Source organism: Erpetoichthys calabaricus, chromosome 3 (assembly GCF_900747795.2).
Source record: "Erpetoichthys calabaricus chromosome 3, fErpCal1.3, whole genome shotgun sequence".
Taxonomy (NCBI): domain Eukaryota; kingdom Metazoa; phylum Chordata; class Cladistia; order Polypteriformes; family Polypteridae; genus Erpetoichthys; species Erpetoichthys calabaricus.
The window spans coordinates 220619160-220638712 of NC_041396.2; the positions used below are offsets into that span (position 1 = coordinate 220619160).

The 19553-nt window shown below is 34.2% G+C and overlaps 1 protein-coding gene across 1 annotated transcript in view; it reads right to left on the minus strand.

Moving 5' to 3' along the window:
* The window catches only part of rfx6 (regulatory factor X, 6), a 60414-nt gene that overhangs the window by 20162 nt on the left and 20699 nt on the right, over positions 1-19553 (minus strand). Inside the window, exons 10-13 of the mRNA XM_028798912.2 lie at positions 13260-13419; positions 6864-7005; positions 5584-5693; positions 5384-5501 (exon numbers count right to left, since the gene is read on the minus strand). Coding sequence (XP_028654745.2) covers positions 5384-5501; positions 5584-5693; positions 6864-7005; positions 13260-13419 — 530 coding nt within the window. The remainder of the gene's footprint in view (positions 1-5383; positions 5502-5583; positions 5694-6863; positions 7006-13259; positions 13420-19553) is intronic.

Sequence of the window (19553 nt, forward strand, 5' to 3'; positions counted from 1 at the left end):
AACAATTGGATCTTAAATGTATAATTTCATTTTTAAATCTTCTAAAAATACTACTAGAAGTGTTAATTATGTACAAAGGAACCACAGTAGAAGCACAAAATATAGAATTAAACAATATTAATTTTTGTGAAAATACATTTTATGCAATTTTACTATTAAATAAGCAGAACATCTGGATATAAAATATATCAGTGGTTTCTCATAGTTTTTTCTAGAGCAAACATGTCAGTGAATAAAACCTGTTTAAATATTTAATGAAATAAAACTGATAATATATATTGTTAGCATAATACACAAAATGCTCAGACTTGCTTAATCCAAACAGTTCTAACAGGGGTCCAGAACCTATCCTGGCAATGCTGCGTGTAAGGCTTAATACATATAATACAATAAATGAATTATATTTACATTGAAAACAAATTCAACACGTTCAACACAAAATAATCAAAATTAATTAGGAATAAAAAAAAAAAAGATTCTAGGATTATTAACATCCAGTCCTAGACACAACAGATTTTATACAATTTACAATTTAATAAAATACAAGCTTTTTTGCATTTGGTTATATTCTATATTTGGAAAATCTCTAGTGTTTGCTTTAACTAATGAGAAAATCATTTTAGTAGTTGCTTATAAGTGGAAATTTATTATAACTATATACCACTTAAATATATATTGTATATATTGCATTGTAATAACTAAAGTTGTAAAGTTAAAAAATACTTCTTTATGAAGCCCTTTTCTAAATATTTTAAATAATAATAAACAAAGTATCCATTTACTTGTTAAGTGTGTTTCTATAAGACCTTTATACACTTTAAAAACAAATGAAGCACAGAAACAAAAAAATGTGAAATACATTGAAGCCAACAGCCGAGTTGTAAAACAATTTACACTGCTTTTTATGTTCACATTTATCCTGTTATGAATTAGAAATATTTTGATTCAGTTGAAACAGTGTGTGTGTGTGTGTTGGGCTACTACCACTCACTTAAACATAAACTCATTTGAAACTCACAGACCTGCCTGGTATGGTCAAGCATTCAGTAGTCAGAACATGATCAATGCATGCCTAAACTGTCACCACAGTAAAGGCTTATATATCTTTCTGACTATGTTACTTAAGTGATAGCATTGTTAACATTATTATTTAAAGTGATAATCAGTCACAATGGAGAGTGAGACTCGGTATAAACATTATTTGAGTAAGAAAAGACAATATAAACAAATGTGCCACATTTACTTAAACTTGTTAGCTATACAGGGCTAAGTAAATCGATTAAAAAGCTGTACCTATGACAATGTGTAAAATACTGTGCCATCTATATATCTGTTCCATTGCAAAGCAGGAGACTTGCCAATTAATTTTGAGAACTAACCTGGAAACAATAACTGGATGTTAACTTATTACCAATCGCATCCAATCTAATATACAGTAGTGGCAGCAAGTAATATATCATGCGCATGACTGGATATAGGAAAAAAACAGAACCGTGCAGAGAAAACATTCAAAGAGAAGGGGAGAACATCCAAACTCTGCACAGAGAGTGACTGGGCCTGGAATCTAACCCAGGTACCTTGTGCCGTGAGGTGGTTGTTATTCTATGTATTACTACATTTAAATTTAAACTAGCTGAGTTAACCCATACAAGTTGCTCAGAAAGGAGAAAGGTACAAAGTAATTACAAATGAAACATTCCCCAACCATTTTACTCTTAAACTTGTATTTTGTATATTAATTGGTTGAGGAGTTATAAACAGAATTACCTGTGAAACTCTAGCATGGTAAGCTACTCATAAAATCTCAGACACACACAACGCTGGTTCAGGTTGTGCATGATTCATTCAAATTAGCTTCGATAACTTTGTTCTCACAGTTCTGTACAATCAAAAAAAATTCTTTTTTTGTCAATAAAATTGAATCTTCAGATATAAATTATTGTATTTTAAGTGCTCATAAAAAATGTACTCTTAAATGTGTCCTACTACAAGTTGTTTCCATCCTTTATTAGTGTAAGATTTCATATTTTCAGGGAAAAAAGTTGTAAAGCAAGACATTGTCAGAAATAATTATTTCTTATTTATTATTTGATTATGTGAATTAATGTGAAACAGCAAATAGCAGAGCATTTAACTGTGGAGACTCCACATGCAAAACTTCAGAGGAAACTTGCAAAGCACCATCTCATCTCTATTCAAAGCACACATTAATTGTAGTTTTAGGTTAATATTTAGTATGGTGTCTTTAAGCCATAAATCATATGAGTGCATCTGCAGGTATCTATAATGACTGCTACTTTAATTTGAAACTAATTCCTACTATTGCATCAACCTGTATATTATTAATATATAGTAAAGATCTCCAAAACTGAAGTTTAAGAAATTCTGCCTTATGTTTCATTTTTTGGGCAAAAATTTTGACAAAATAGCTAACATTTAGTCCACTTGTGACTAAAATGCAACAGACAGTTGCAAAAGGTAATTACATGATCTACAAAAAGCACTAATTAGTATTACACTCTTTAGAAGTATAGGCTTTCCCAAATGGTCATATGAAGAAATTCTTATTTGGCTCCCTTTGAGATTTCAGTACACTGTGAAACAATGCTAGTGCCATTACATTTATTATACAGATATAGTACTTTTTTCTTATAAATTATAGCTGCTTTTCCTAGTGAGACTATGGTGATGTTTCAAAATGCTGCAGTAAATTTTAAATTAAATTTGTCTGAAAATGCAACATACAGGTGCATGCAAGGGTTGCAGTTTGATTGGAATTGTCAAGCAGCCTTTTGGAAAGCAAGTGGTGTTTTGATGAAATGATAGAAAACAAACTCTCTTTTCTCATATCCCCTTAACATCTGGCCTCTCTCTCTAGCGTTTAACGTTCTCTTTATTCACCTTTAACCAATCAGCTTCAAAGTCAGCCTCTAAAAATGTAATTCAGGGACTTAATTGTCAAGAGTGAAGCCCTGTCTGACACTTCAATCAAGATGCCATATAGCCTATATTCTAAACTAGATTAATCCCTGAGTTACCCTCCAATTTTCATTAAAATACTGTATTTGGACTCATTTTTATATGATGACAGAACAAACAGACATACATATAGACTCTTAAGTCTAACTTATTTATTGTTCTTAATACTTGGAGTAGTACATTTTCCAATAAGGAAAGCATTGGACATATTAAAGTTAAACTTAATTCAGTATCTTTCAGAGGTGATGGGCACACTGATTTTTAAACAGCTCATTGGGTGTAGTTTATGTTGGGTGCCTTGAATTCAACTCTAGATGACCTTGGTTGCTGGCATTACATTTCTCATAAGAAAGCAATTGAAAATAAATTAAACTATTGTAGATAATTACCAGTAATTGAATCCTTATTGTAAAAGGTACAGTATGCTATTTATTCTGTTTATGGCAGCAAGGTTTATGCTCCCACTGGATTCCTTGATTCAGTGCTACAAAATTCCCAATATACTAACAAAAACATGGGAAAATTCTATATCAATTTTATAAGAAAGTCTGCAAACCACAAGGATTTTAGTATTTGAGTAACATAATTATACTTTGAAAATATTTAGGAAAAAATAACACAGGTCTTAGAAATCCACCAGAAGTGTTTCAGGATTGCTATTCTCTATATGTTATAAGAAAAGTATTGTACAGACTTTGTACTTAGAAAATCCTTGATTATATAAAAGCAAAATACCTAATATTTTAAGAGTATGTTTTTATTATTCTGACAATGTTTTTGGTTACACCAGTGCTCTTTGTTTGATTCAAGAAAATTTTACATATCTAGGAATGTACGAGAGCTGTAAAAAATACAATTATAGAAATATCCAAAATATGAAAGAAAAAGGATTATGAAATGTAATACACAAAAGGCTATTTTTATGAAAAAAACAACACATGATGTAGAACACAACTGTTAAACTTCAGGTATGATGTACTGTACATGCTATGTAGATGCATGTTTGGTTTGGACCAGGTGTGCAAGTATCATTAACCCTACTCTAGAAAATTTATAGTGTAGCCCCTGTGAGGGACAGCCAGCGTTTCAGTCCGGCCGGGACATCCCTCAACGAAAGAAGACAGCCTTTTTAGGGCACTACATCCCCCGGGACGCTAGATGGCAGCTCCCCTGGATGGAAATGGTTCCTCGGATTCCCGCAGGGCAGCATGGGACATGGAGTCCATCTCTTCAGCCCTGTTGGGTGCCATGGGTGCCGCCAGGGGGAGCTCACCAAGAACCCGGGGACTTTTACGATTACGCCAACCTGGAAGTGCTTTGGGGTCATGAGGACGGAAGCCCGTAGTACTTCCGGGACAATTGACAAAAGAAGATGTGGTGTTGACCCGGAGAAGAAATACTTCTGGGTTTTAAAAGGACTGTGGGAAACCCCATCAGAGGGAGCTGGAGTTGGGAGGGAGTGCGACAGAGCTGCTGGGAGGAGTGGAAGATTTGTTATTGGTTATTGTAATTGTTATTGTTATTGATTTATTGGAGTATTGTGGAGTGGAGGTGCTTGGTGCACACTATTATTATTAAAAATAATATTTTGGACTTTTATCTGGTGTCTGACAAGTGGTCTGAGGGCTCAAGGGGACGACAGCGCCACCTATCTGTCACACCCCTTATGCAGAAAAACAAGAAAACAACTGATAAGATCCTAATGATTCTAAGCAGTGTTAACATCTACAATCAAATGAACTTCAAATGGTGCTCAGCCTTACAATAGGGGTTAGCAGTGGAACTGCTGCCTCTTTGAATTGAGAGGAGCCATCTGAGGTTTGGTCATGTAGTCAAAATGACCCTTGAGCACTTCCCTCAACAGATGTACCACTAGAAGAAGACCAAGGGACAAACCTAGGACACAATGATGTGCAGGATGCAGATATCTAAAGCAACTAGAAATTTCACAAGAGGTGCAAGAAATGATTATTCTGAATAACAGAACCTCTGCTGTTCATATCAGGATGTTGTCATTTCAACTCAGAACAAAAATAAGAAAAATGAGTGTGCCAGTATTTTTATGTGACATATTATATAAGATTATAGGAAACTGAGTTGGACTTTAAAAACAGGGTCTGTATAAAAATAATATAAAAGTACAGGTATTGATAATTCATGCTTGCAAAAAAGAGAAAAAAAAATTGTATTGTATTTTCATTTTTATTTATTCTGATGAAGACTACAACATCCTTGGATATGTTAAAAAAATCAAATAACTCTATATTGGATTAAGCAGCTTTGAAAATGCTAAGTTACAGTATTTTTCTTAACAAATATTTCAACCATAAGAAATCTTACTTAATTCTCTATGCAGTTATTTAAATAAATAAAAATAGCCTACTATTTGAGGCCTGAGTCTCACCAAAACTTGTTGCATTGTTTAACGTTAGGCTGTGCATTACTCGGGCACCAAAGAAGCTCCATTTTAAAAGAAACTCTTGAGCTCTTTTTTTCAATGATCTTCCATTTTGCTTACTTGGCTAGAAAGTAATTAAAATATAATAATATTAAAAATGTCCATACGATGTGAATAAAGATACTGTATAAAAATGAGCAAAGTACCTTGATGACTCTTTGTTCAACAACTGTGTCCAGCCATTCGATAAATGACTCTACTGTTGCATTTTTCTTGAGTAAATCCTTCAGTTCTTGAAAAACTGTAATAGAGTCATCTAGCATGTAAAAAGACAGAAGGCATCCTTGTTTTCATCTGTTCCAATCACACATATACAGCACACAATAATGAAATAGTCACAAGTATACAGTATACCCAGGCTGCAAAGTCAGTCAACAGTAGTATGAATATGTGTGTAACTTTAGAGCTCATTGGCTGAAGATGAACAACTCTCCTGAAACAATAACTTGCATGATCTTGTACAGAAGGTACAACAGAAACTCATTATCAGATTGACAGATCAAGCATAATTGGTATTCATTAGGTGGTCTTTGGCAAGTAATGCTACCAAGGTGCACATATCATTATTTTGGAGCTTGTTGAGAAGGTTAGAAAAGAGCTATACCAATGTAACTAGTTAATTATTATTTTAAAACAAAGAAAGAGATGGCTTTAGAGAATGGGTTGAACAGGGTAACATACAGGCTGCAGAGTTTGAAGTCTACACTTTTCAGTTGCTAATAGGCAATACACAGGTTAGACAAACTCAGGGTTGCTTGTTTCTTTTTTTGGTGGACTGTGAATAGGAAATAGATAATAAACTGTGAGTTTACTGAACACAATTTTAGTGTGTTCTTTCTTTTTTGATGAGTAAGGATACTAATCACAAAACAAAATGCAGAAAATACAGACTATGAAAGTTAAATCACATGCCACAACATAGTGGGACAATGCCTGCATTAAAAAATGGTTAAGGCAGCAACCCGTACTAAAACTAGACATACATGAAGAGAGAAGGGGTTTGGAAGAAGTCAAGAAATTAGAGAGACAAAATAAAATACCCAGTCTTTATTTATACCTGTTACTCAAAAACACTTACTGAGCAATTATGACATTCATTAACAGAATAAAAATCAGTTATGCACGTAATTGCATAATGTAGAAATGAGGAAAAACAAAGAATAAAGCTAACAAAAGAAACACCCAATTAAAAATAATTATGAACTGAGAGACACTGGTAGAGAATAATATAAATCTGGAAACTTTGAGATAATTTACTAGAGCTTAAGTTGATAAAGGTAAAGAAAAGAAGAATTAAAAAAAAATGAATTCTACTAACTTTGAAAAAAACTAACCTTTTATTGAGTTTTTTCTTAAATATCTTTCAGGCTCAAAGCATTTTTAGAATGTTTATACTCCACAAATAGAGATAAGAAAATTCACTTACATTCAGAATACAGGTCAGAATCCTCTGAGCTGCCAGATATTGTGAGAAGAGCTTGGGACCCGATACTGTTCAAATCGACTTTTTCGATATCACAGACCATTGAATTCACAACATTTTGGTCAAACAAAGCAGGCCTGGCAATCTAACAAAAAAACTGTAAACATTAACCTGATTTTGGTGGCAATCACACAATATACTTTAAGAAAGACATGATTATTTAACAATGGGTCACTTCTTGGATCAATCGCCTGTGTACCATTGCATATCAAGGCTTGAAATAATACTTCTTTCTTTTTTAAACTAAGTGAAATTTATAAAGCCTTAATAACTTTCATAGTTTTTTGGATTAACCTTTAGCAACCATAATATACATTTTCTGAATTATGGAAAGTTCAGACATTTTCATTTATTTAGTGATATAAGCATTTAATTCCAGAATCCAGCACCACTGTACACTGATCAAATAGCACACATGGCATGTACCTGCATGGAAAATTTTCTATCATCTAGAAAATTTTGCTATTTTCTAAGTGTACATAATTACGGGTTAAAAAGTTAATTAGCGAAATATCTATAGGTATCCTACAACTTAAAATACTTACATTCTGTAACATAATATTGTTAAATTCATTTAATCTAATTCAGGGTTGAGAGCTGAAAGGTGCCAGGTGTCCCAGCAGCATGTGGTGTACGACAGGAACCAGCTTTTGACAGGGGGGCCAGTCCAGCACATACATAGCCATACAGACAGGACCATTTTGGAATCACCAGTCAATCTAGTACATATGTCTTTGGGTATGTGGAAAGAAAACTTATACAGAATTTACAACCTTCACATGCATAACAACAAGGTGTGAAATTCAAACACAGGATGTTGGATCCATGAGGTAATGGCACTAACAACTGTACCACCCCCAAAAGTACATAATAGCGATTTAAGTAAGCTTATTCACTTGGTAAAATGGATGCAAATTTATTGGTATGCTGAATCCCATTCTTGAAATAATACTAAACATTTCAAACTGTAGTAATACAGTGTTAATAATTACTGTACATATTTTTTTCATTCATTGAATTAATAAATTCTTCTAAAAAATATACATTTGCAAAAGTAGGAACTGTTATTAGGACTGAATCCCTTTTCTGTCTTGTCAATCACCGTCACTTGAGTCATATTAATTTGAATAAAATGTAATACTGTAAATGATACTTCTCTATCACCACTGAAAATGTTTGGTATTAAAAACAGGCTGAAATAATTCAAACTATTACTGATAACTGTTGTTTCTGTAACATTTATTTAGTCTGTTGTCAAATTAGATTACAATATTGAAGTGGAGGAAAAACAATCAGGTAATACAATGCAATACAACATTGTCTGGACTTTATGTGACTTTCTCTCTCTAGGCACCTTCCCTTGACAATGGTATCTCTGGCTGCTAAGCAACTGATGTGGCTGTTCAACTATGTCAGAGTAGTTAAGGGAACTTAGTCTTACTTCACAGTTTATTAATTGAGTCTTAGAATAATTTCTCATAATGGAATCCTGTTTGCTTTTGACTTTCTGTGTTGTGTTTAAAATTTCATATGAACTCGTGCCTTATGCCTATGATTGCTTCTTCTTCCTAAGCTGCCAGCTTTAAAAACACCCTTGATGTTCATGAACAAATCCACCTTAAATAATATTCATCAGATTCAGGAGCCATTGTTTCTACAGAGCAGTGTTTCCCAAACTCGGTCCTGGGGACCCGCTGTGGCTGCAGGTTTTTGTTCCAACCAGATTCCTAATCAGTGACAACACCTGATAGCACGGATCTCATTTAATTAGCCGGGATTATTTTTCTTTTATTCGACATTCAGAAAGGCCCAGCAGCATGATTTTTACATTTATAAGACATTTACAAATATTTCTGCTTTTGATATAGATTTAAATGCTTAACTCTTTTGTTAATTTCAATATATTTTGCCCTTTCTCTGTCCAGTTTTTCCCCTTTTTTGTATCTTATTAATGACAATTAAAAATGAGCAGAACCGACACTCAGGAAAACAACACTGAATAATCAAAGGCTGCAACTACTTTAGCATCAGACCCACTAATTAGTAAATAATGGATTAATTAAACAATTACAACACCTAGAAAAGTAGAATGAAATTCAAGATGAGAATATTGTTAAAAAGAAAAAAATACCCATATAACTACTTGGTAAATTTTAATATATAAAAATACATATATTTATATGTATATATACATATATATATATATATATTTTACTAAACTTAAGTTTTCTAATTTATATATTGTTCCCAAAACACAGACCATGGGAAATAACAGTTCACTTAATTAGCCCAGGAGTCCAATTAAAAACAGAAGCTGGTGGGAACAAAAACCTGCAGCCACAGGGGGGCCACAGGACCGAGTTTGGGAAACACCGCTACAGAGAAATTGACTGTATTTAGATCTCTGATAAACCATTTACCTTTTAGCGTTAATAATAGTGTCTGAACATACTAAAATTTTTGAACAAATTATTTTATTGACATATTATATAACTTTGAAAAATGATGAGTCCGTTTTGCTTCACTCATTGCCACAACCTATGAGTTAGTAAATATGTATCCAATTAAATGAACAAAAACAAAATGATCTGTTGTCTAAATATATTGCCAATAAAAATTACTTCCTTCACACCTACAGTATAGATCTGCCTAATGCAAGAAATTCACCACCAGTATTAGTAGTTGAGCAGGTATTTGCAATATTTTATGATAAACTAACCTAGCCCAATCTTGAATTATTTGATATATCATATATTTAATATATCTGAATGGTTCAATGCTGCATGTACTAAATTTAAGTTCTAGTGAACAGAAATGCTGAATTAATCAGTATATTAATGAAACTGATAAATAACCTAAATACATATTGCAGTTTTTTTAGTTAGCCAATAAAAGGTGTTATTTTGCTTGACTTCTCATTGCATCCATAATGGCTAACAAGGTACAACACCCTACAAAAGGCTATCAAGGAAATTCTCTAGTAACTTTCTTAGTCAAGGGTATTTGTGAACAATTCCGAAATGGAATATTACAGAAAACCATCCCCAGTAATTTCAAGATGAAGACTTGGTGTAACTCCTAGAAGTTTGTTAGGTCTGCTAATATATGACCAAAGCTGTGAAATCCCAGGTAAAATATGAAAAACATCATGGCAACCTTAGGTAATGATATATACAATTATGTTTAATGTATTGTATATACTTTATATATTCCAAAATCTGTAACATTCTCTGTCCTAAAATTGACATACATTTTTACTTTACTTACTTTACTACACTTTATGTTTACACTTTTTCAAAATGTGATGAGAGAGCATGCTGAATGCGCATGATTGCACGTGACTGAATGATGCTCAAAGCAGAAGATCATAAAATAAAAGTTTTTATTACAGGTAAAAAAAAAACTGTTCAAATCAAAAGGTAACATTTAGAGTAACTGACGATTTTGAAAATGTAATAATTTTGAATAGTCTGTTCAGACACTTTTTTCATTTTTCCAAAAATAAAATGAGGAGGTGTGGTATTGTATTTGCCAATTAATAGTAATTTATGCCTGACAGTAGGATTACCTTAAACGTTTTGTTAGAAAAGATGCAAAGGTTCTTGATTTTCAGATAGATTCACCAACATTTTAAACAATCTATACAAGTGAAGTCTTGTTTATGGGTATAAAAGTGTTTATTACTCAAATACAGGTAAAATTCCGTTACAATGAATATCTTTACAATTAAATTTTCATTACAACGAAGTATTTTTATGGTCCTGACAGTTTCCTCATATGCCACGAGTCTATAGAAATCTCGTTACTATGAAGTACATTCAGCAGGTACTTTCATTACAACAAAGTGCCCAAAAGACATTGAAATGCCTGAATGAATCATCCACAGAGCAGTTAGTTCTGTGGTCGCAGCTCAGTTGTACACAACGATCCCCAAACAGAAACACTGTAAAAAAAATGTCTTTCTTCGAACTTTGCTCGTAATGTTTTTCTGTTGTTTTTGTTTTCAGTGGTTTTCAGTGATACCTCTTGCTTATTGCTCGTCAAAATTTGAAAAACATCCATTGGAATTTAACTCATTGTCACCCTCACCCTCCTATAGAAATGGCAGACACAAAAAAAATGCTAACAGTTCATATTAGAAAAAAAAACTTTTAATTATTGCAGCTCTTGATTGCTGCAAAAAGAAAAAAGACGTTGCCTGTGAATTTGGAATCTCTCCATCGACACTGTCAACTTTCTTGAATGACCAAGCGAAAAAAGAAGAAAAATCTTGGGTTGCAAATGTACGCGAACCATTGCATTTGAAGACGTCGAAAAAACTGTTTTTATGTGGTTCAGTGATGCTTGTTCAAGAAATATTCCTATTAATGCGGCACTCATTCAAGAAAATGTGAGGTTTCTAAATTCTCTTGGGACCTCCCCCAACTAGACAGCAAGCCGAAGAGCGTCCTGAAGTGCGATCCCCGTGTCTGTGAAAGACTGTTTATCTGTTGCTGGGGCAACAGCAGGCTCATAGCTCTGCTGCGTCTCTCTGCCAAAGCAAACAGAAAAGATGTCGATGGGTGATGCAAGGAACATTGTAAATGCAGGTAACAGGATTACTTGACCACTAACCTGGCCACAACCCTGCCTGACTTCTGTGTCTGTTTATAGGTGAGTGGTAGATCATGCTACAATAAATAACCTTGCTGTTCCTGTTTCAAGCTGAATAAAGCTGGTTTTGCTAAAGTACTGAGACTCAGCCTCGTGTTTTGGGGTGTAAGACAGGGACTTATAGCGCGCCCACGATCTTTTAGGATTCACTTCTCTGGTGCTTCACTGCAGCGCTGTGAGCCTGCCATTGCCCTGCCCTGGGAATGAATAATAATAATAATAATTCATTACATTTATATAGCGCTTTTCTCGGTACTCAAAGCGCTATCCACACAGGGAGGAACCGGGAAGCGAACCCACAATCTTCCACAGTCTCCTTACTGCAAAGCAGCAGCACTACACCTGCGCCGACAAATGAACAAACAATCTTCCACAGATGCGCCAATTGCGTTATGAGACGCACTTCAGTGTGATGTTACTGTATCATTCATTACAAGCTTTGTCCATTAATAATCTTTCAAAATAAATAATTTTATCATATTTGTTTTTTACTGATATGCGTGTTGCCTTACTTTTCCTTGTCCAACTTATACAATTTCCCAGTTATTAAATATTGATTTTTGCATATTATTCAATAAATGTTTTAATATTGTTTTGATGTTTTTATCATTACTTCAGTAATGTCACCCCATGGCAATTTTGTGTTCTAGTGTTTTAGATGGTAACCACTATTTTGTGACTGCTTCTGCGTGGTCATATTCATGTTTCATTGTTGGTCATGTGACACAGTGGTCAAATGGCATATTTCGTCATCACTTCCCGCTTGTCTAAAATAGCAATGGCACCACATGGATTTAAAACAAAAACACTAGTAAAGAAGTGGAATTTTTTTAGTTAAGGATAGGATTATTTAGTTACAGTCTGGACCTTTTTGCTCCTGTTTTAACTACAAATTTCATTTTATGTTTTGGCTTTGTTCATCGGCCTAAACCAACAACTGCCTTTTTTAATCTCCTTTTGGCTAATCCCCCACTTTTTCCACCATCTCCTACTTTAAAGTTATTTTGTATTCATTTAGAGTTAACCTAACATTACACTGCAAAAAATACATATGCAAAGCTAGACTGAAAAAACTTTAAATGGGAGTTGTTTTGCATTTATTTAGCAAAAAAATCTGCCAGTGGGGTAAGCAAAATTTACTTAAAGCAAGCTAAATAATTATACATATAAATCTTTTAATAAGTCAATAATTCTTACAATAAGGAAAATAAGGATATAAATACTTTACACTTGCTTATATTTCATTTTTTGCATTATATCCTGCTTATAATATTCAATATTTAACATGGCATATTATTTATTATCAAAAGCGGCATAATATACCATATGTTTTGTACAGACATCTCATCTGCAATAATACACCAAGTTGATACTCTGAAAAGAAATTAACAGATGATACCAGTTTAAAAGACATCCTAGCCAACACTGGCCATGGTGGATTTTGCTCATCAACACTTGTAATGAACCCATGTGGTCCTAGTGATGGCATTCCACTAGAATATTTTTCTACCAGATAAACCAAAAGTATTTTTTCTACCAAAAGTGTTACTGCTCCCTTTGCTGTTAAAACAAATTTAAAACTAGGCTTATGTCAGATAGCTCAGTAGTTAGTATACACTAGACTTTAAAGAAAAGCAGTGGCAAAGCAAATATACAAATACTACAATGAAAGTCGTCGGTGTTTACCTGTGCAAGATGTAGAAATGATGTCTGTCGCTTCAATGAAGACACAAACCGTCTTGCAATTGGCACTTTTTTCTCCAGCAGTGATTCTGGTAGATTTTCAAGTGAAGAAACCATCCAGTGCTCCCAGTGCTTTGCAAAATTTCTGATTTCTGCAAGCAAGCTAATATTAAACAGTTTTGATTTTATAAAAACTGATCTTTTTTTAACCCAGTCATTGCCATAGTATTAAAGATTAGTTTGTATCGAAAAAATCAGGTACACTAAAAACTAGGAAAACAACAACAGCATTTTTCACTGTTAAGAACAAACCTTACACTAAACCTGCAGACTGCGCAGAGATACGCAGAACTGTTTAGCATGACTAACAAAGCAACAAATTAAAGCAGAATCTGCTGTCTGCAGGCACTGTTGTCACACTCCTGTTTATATGGATAAACCCCCAAAGCTAAATTAGTTTTTTTGGGCGAGAAATTCATTTACACATTTGAATAACACATTGAAATAGAGACATATTAATCCATTTATAATGCTGCTCCCTAATGTAAATTTAAAGCACCATGAATGAATTGGATGGGAAATAAGGCAATTCAGCTTTATTCATCTTTATTTTATTCAGTTCACTTTTCACTAATAAAATTTTGCACCATCATTAGTCTGAGCAGCCTGTGGCTTAATTTTCAGTGACCAAGCAATACAATAGTAAACATATTTAAACCTTGAATGCCTTGAACTTAAAACCTAAACATTCAAATAAGTATGAATAACAATTATAATAAAAAAATAAGAGAAAGTATAAACTATAAAAGAAAAGTACATTTAAAAGTAAATATAAAATTCTTCACTCTGCTGTTACTGTTTAAATGCAGACTTTCAAAGCACCTATCACTTTAAAGCACATTGATTAGATAATGCAGTTGCTTATATTAGAGAGCTTGCACTTTACCTACAGATAACTTTAGTTGTCTAATTTAAATGATGAAATTTTCTGGAATTGTTCACATTCTCGAAAAATTATTGAACCTCATAGCACAGGCCCCGGTGTTAAAGTACTCTCACACTTGCTCTTGTTCTTCCTCTTTCTCTATGAATAACAGGAACACTTCTCAATAAATAATGTCATTAATCACAGGACTGTCTTGATTTTGGAACATTACATTCCAATACACAGGACAGTCCTCTTCTTTGTATCACCCTCTTTCCCTCTCTCTATCTTTCCCTCACCCTCTCTTTTCTCTCACCCTCTCTTCGCTAAGTTCTCCTTCAGTTGGGCTTGAACAAATTTCATTTGACACATGTAAAGTCAAAATACGAAAACTTTATTTTGTCAGTGTTGTATAGTTTATCACATTACAGTACACTAAAAGAACTTCAATATAATGAGTAAATTAATTAATATAGGATAATACATAATTTCTGTATTTCAAATTCATGTGCATATATTTTTTTCAAAAATATACCTTTTGCAACATACAAATACAGTATACCTTCAACATCCGGCACCGCCGTGAGTGGCAGCCTTTTCAGCAGCTCCGTGTATGACTGTATATGTATGTGTACTTTTCTACTTTTATTTTTCTATTTTTATTTATTGTATCAGTATGCTGCTGCTGAAGAATGTGAATTTCCCATTGGGATTAATAAAGTATCTATCTATCTATCTATCTATCTATCTATCTATCTATCTATCTATCTATCTATCTATCTATCTATCTATCTATCTATCTATCTATCTATCTATCTATCTATCTATCTATCTATCTATCTATCTATCTATCTATCTATCTATCTATCTACAGTAATCCCTCGCTATATCGCGCTTCGCCTTTCGCGGCTTCACTCCATCGCGGATTTTATATGTAAGCATATTTAAATATATATCGCGGATTTTTTGCTGGTTCGCGGATTTCTGCGGACAATGGATCTTTTAATTTCTGGTACATGCTTCCTCAGTTGGTTTGCCCAGTTGATTTCATACAAGGGACGCTATTGGCAGATGGCTGAGAAGCTATCCAACTTACTTTTCTCCGTCTCTGTCTTGCGCTGACTTTCTCTGATCCTGACGTAGGGGGATTGAGCAGGGGGGCTCCTCGCAAACCTAGATGATACGGACGCTCGTCTAAAAATGCTGAAAGATTATCTTCACGTTGCTACCTTCTGTGCAGCTGCTTCCTGAAGCGACATGCTGCACAGTGCTTCGCATACTTAAAAGCTCGAAGGGCACGTATTGATTTGTGCTTGTTTGTTTTTCTCTGGCTCTCTCTCTCTCTCTCTGCTCCTGACGGAGGGGGTGTGAGCTGCCGCCTTCAACAGCTTTGTGCGGCGGTGCTTCGCATACTTTAAAGCTAAACAACCCTATTGATTTGTTTGCTTTTTTTCTCTATCTCTCTGACATCTGCTCCTGACTTGAAGAGGAAGATATGTTTGCATTCTTTTAATTGTGAGACGGAACTCTCATCTCTGTCTTGTCATGGAGCACAGTTTAAACTTTTGAAAAAGAGACAAATGTTTGTTTGCAGTGTTTGAATAACGTTCCCGTCTCTCTACAACCTCCTGTGTTTCTGCGCAAATCTGTGACCCAAGCATGACAATATAAAAATAACCATATAAACATATGGTTTCTACTTCGCGGATTTTCTTATTTCGCGGGTGGCTCTGGAACGCAACCCCCGCGATGGAGGAGGGATTACTGTATATGCACGTTGCCATTCTTACCTATAGACGATACACTTATACCATAAACTGAACTGCAGTTTGATCAGCATCATCACTTACAGTTACATACGTGAATTTTTAAATAATACAACCATAATAGACTGGACAACTAAATGGTTACATTTTGTTTGTGTTGGGTAACAGATACTGTGTACACAATCATCTTAAAGCATGTTGTTGTTCTAATTAGCTTAGGTCTGATGCACACTGCACCTACTGTATTAATAGATAGTGGAACAGTCTCACCCTTCAAAAAAATTTCCTGTTGTTGGTTGAATAATAATGGCAGAGACTGTTTTTGACAAAAATATATGGTGTTGAAAATTTAGGTGATTGTAGTAGTTATATGCAAGCAGCCACTCTGAAACCTAAAACAGTTCAGTTCTGAGCACAACCCAGCTTGGACAGAGGAGATTCAGGCAGGAGGAAGCAACTCGCAAGTTTTATATAAATGTCATGCTTTTCAAAGCTTTTTGTCAAATAGCTTGGCCTTGAATGCTTCCATAAAGGAAAACATTGTTATTGTTTGTCATTTCATTTTAACACTACCGCTGATATGTTAATATTTTGCATGAAGTGTATAAAAAATACAATCACTACTTCAAATGAAGACTCTGTGAGTGTACTTTTTTGTTTAGCTTTCATCTACAGAAAAATTGCAAATATGCTCAAAAAGATGCTGAAGGTGTTTCAGGGCATTACTGAGCAAAAACAGATCTTTGCATTGTGTATAATTAACGTCAACAATATTTAAAACTCTGCGGTAGGTTGGCACCCTGCCCAGGATTGGTTCCTGCCTTGTGCCCTGTGTTGGCTGGGATTGGCTCCAGCAGACCCTTGTGACCCTGTGTTCGGATTCAGCGGGTTGGAAAATGTCATGTCATGTCATGTTTAAAACTTATGGAGATTAGGGGCACAGATGGAATGTTGGTCTATTGTATGCTACCAGAAACTAGTGCAAGATTCAAATCCAGTTAATAATAATAACAAGGTAGAGCATTGGGTAGCACTGATGCTCCACAGATCCAGCACTCTGAGTATGAATCCTGTATCTGGTCATCACAATTGTGTAGTTTGCATGTTGTCCCTGTGTCTGTGTGGGAATTCTTCTGGGTCCACTAGTATTACTCCCACATACCCAATCACACACACAGTTTAGGTTAACTGACAACTATAAACTGGCTCCATGTGCTTGGGTGTGAAAGTATGGAATGTGCTGTTTATAAAAAAAATGGCCACCCCTGTCTATAAGCTGTGTCAAACCTAATGCATCAAGTAATGTTGTTTAAGGCAAGGTACATTTTTGCCTCATATAGATATTCTTACTAGGCATAAGACAAAACACTTTATTCACACAACATACGTATTGCTATACTGGCTTTGTGATGCAGTGCATTTTCTGAATATTGGGTAGAAGTAAATCAATAAATAAATATTAATTTTGGAAAGAATGTGAAACAGTGAAAAAAATGATTTAAAACACAAATAAAATAAAACACAAAACAGGGAATAAAAAAAAACAAATGTAGAATATGAAACTGAATGTAAAACAAGACTGGGCTGCATCGCACCCCCGCAAGCTTCTCTAAATACCTGAGCTGTTTTAAACTTTCCTGAAAGTTAAAAGATGCCTGCCCTTGTTAACAATGCAACTGTATGACATTTAACAGACTTTGTGGCCAACAGCTTAAACAGATTTCAGAAATTAACAATTTTAGAAAATGGCATTTTCAGTATTTATACAGTGCAATAGGCTACAACACAATTAATAATCCAGCAAGAACAAAATAATAATAATAAAAATAATAGTACCCAGACTTAATAGCATAGGAGACACAGACATGGCAAAGTAAAATTAAACGCAGTAGAGCTGCAACTGTATACTTTGAAGGCACTGCTAAAGTATAGGTATCTTTCAAATGGGCTTACATTAAAACTCACATTAAAAATTAGCAAACAGAGTAAGCAGGAATAATAGGTAAATATTTACAGCTAAACATTATACTTTGATTTCATTAATTTGTATGATTATATTTGGGTAGTCAGTTAAGTTCAAGGTTGTAAATATAATGGTTACAGTATATGGTGTTGCATAATAAAATTATAATTCTGCTGTCACTGTCACTGTAAGCTGTTTGATAGGTTGGTGGGTTAAAGATTTATCCTAAAAAGCCTTGTTTATACTAAAAGCAAAAAAAAAAGAAAGAAAGACTGCCAATACAGCCTAATTGCAATATGATCCCTCAAATGCCTATTTTTCCAAGATAATATTGCAGACAGATTCATCAGTGATTTTTCCACATAAAACATCTTAAAGCCTTTGTTATAATGAGCTGACCAATTTAAAGACACTGTGCACTGTAAACAATTTGAAGTCAGCATATAGCTGGTGCTCATGTTTGTGTATTACGTCTGATAAATTCATTTTTATCAATTTTGCAGATAAAGGATAGATATCAGTACACTGTCATATCGGATATGAATCATTTACAGAATTAATTTGAACAGTCTGAACCTCAGTAGGTTGTATCAACATACTGAGTCAAACAAAGGACTGTATTTTTTAACTCATTTTTACCATTGTGACTTTTCTATAGCATTGCTCCAGGATTGCCCACCTCACACCCCAATAGATGTGCCCATGGTGATATGTAAATATCAGGAAAATTAATGCCAATACCATGTATTGACATGCAGCTTTGAAATACAAATGTGCTGTTTTCATTCTCGGATACATGTTGTGTGGTGAAGCACTGCAAACTGTGCTATGTGAAATCTGAAACTATTTCTGACAATTTTTAAAGGTACCATATAAATAACGTACTGGATGTGCATGTAACTCCTAAGGTTCACACATAAAAGTTTTATATTAAAACATATTATTTGTAAAGTAAAAAAAAAAAATTAGGTGAAAATGCCACCCTTATCAAAGTGCTGGCGGAGAAGATCATCTGGGCTATATCACCATGAAGAAATCTCTATTATAATGTATAGACTCTATCAGCCAGCAATGTGTTGTTTTAAAGATCCACACATTTATCCTGGTTTTATTTATTTTAGGGTAGTTGTAGGTACCAAGGCAATTGGTATAATTGAAAATAATTGGTGAATCTGCCAATTAGAAAGACACAAGACACGTCTTTGCTAGTCACTGTCCCTTTTTGCCTAGCAGCACATTTCTTATAAGATTTATTTATAACATCAGTTTGATATTTATGAAAAAGTTGAATTTCATGAATCAACAGGCATCGGGACCTTTTCAGTGATATACAGTATAAGTCTTGTGTGCGTTCAATGCACAATTGCATTGTGAGGAATCTTTTGTAAGTTGTCTGATTTCGTTTTCAGTCATTCAATGTGCTCTTTTCATCTTACTTTTTTTAGCCAATCAGCCAAATAAGTGAAATAATGCAGTCTCCCAAACTAGCCTGAATTTTTTGACTGTGTCAGCACTATGTTTGGTTGATATCTTTCTTTAGAGTAATTTATTGTTAATGATTTAATGCAGGAAAACTGTCACAATGGTTACATAGCCAGAAATGCTTTTGCCAGACAACAAGGAGCTTTGTCAGCTTTGTAACC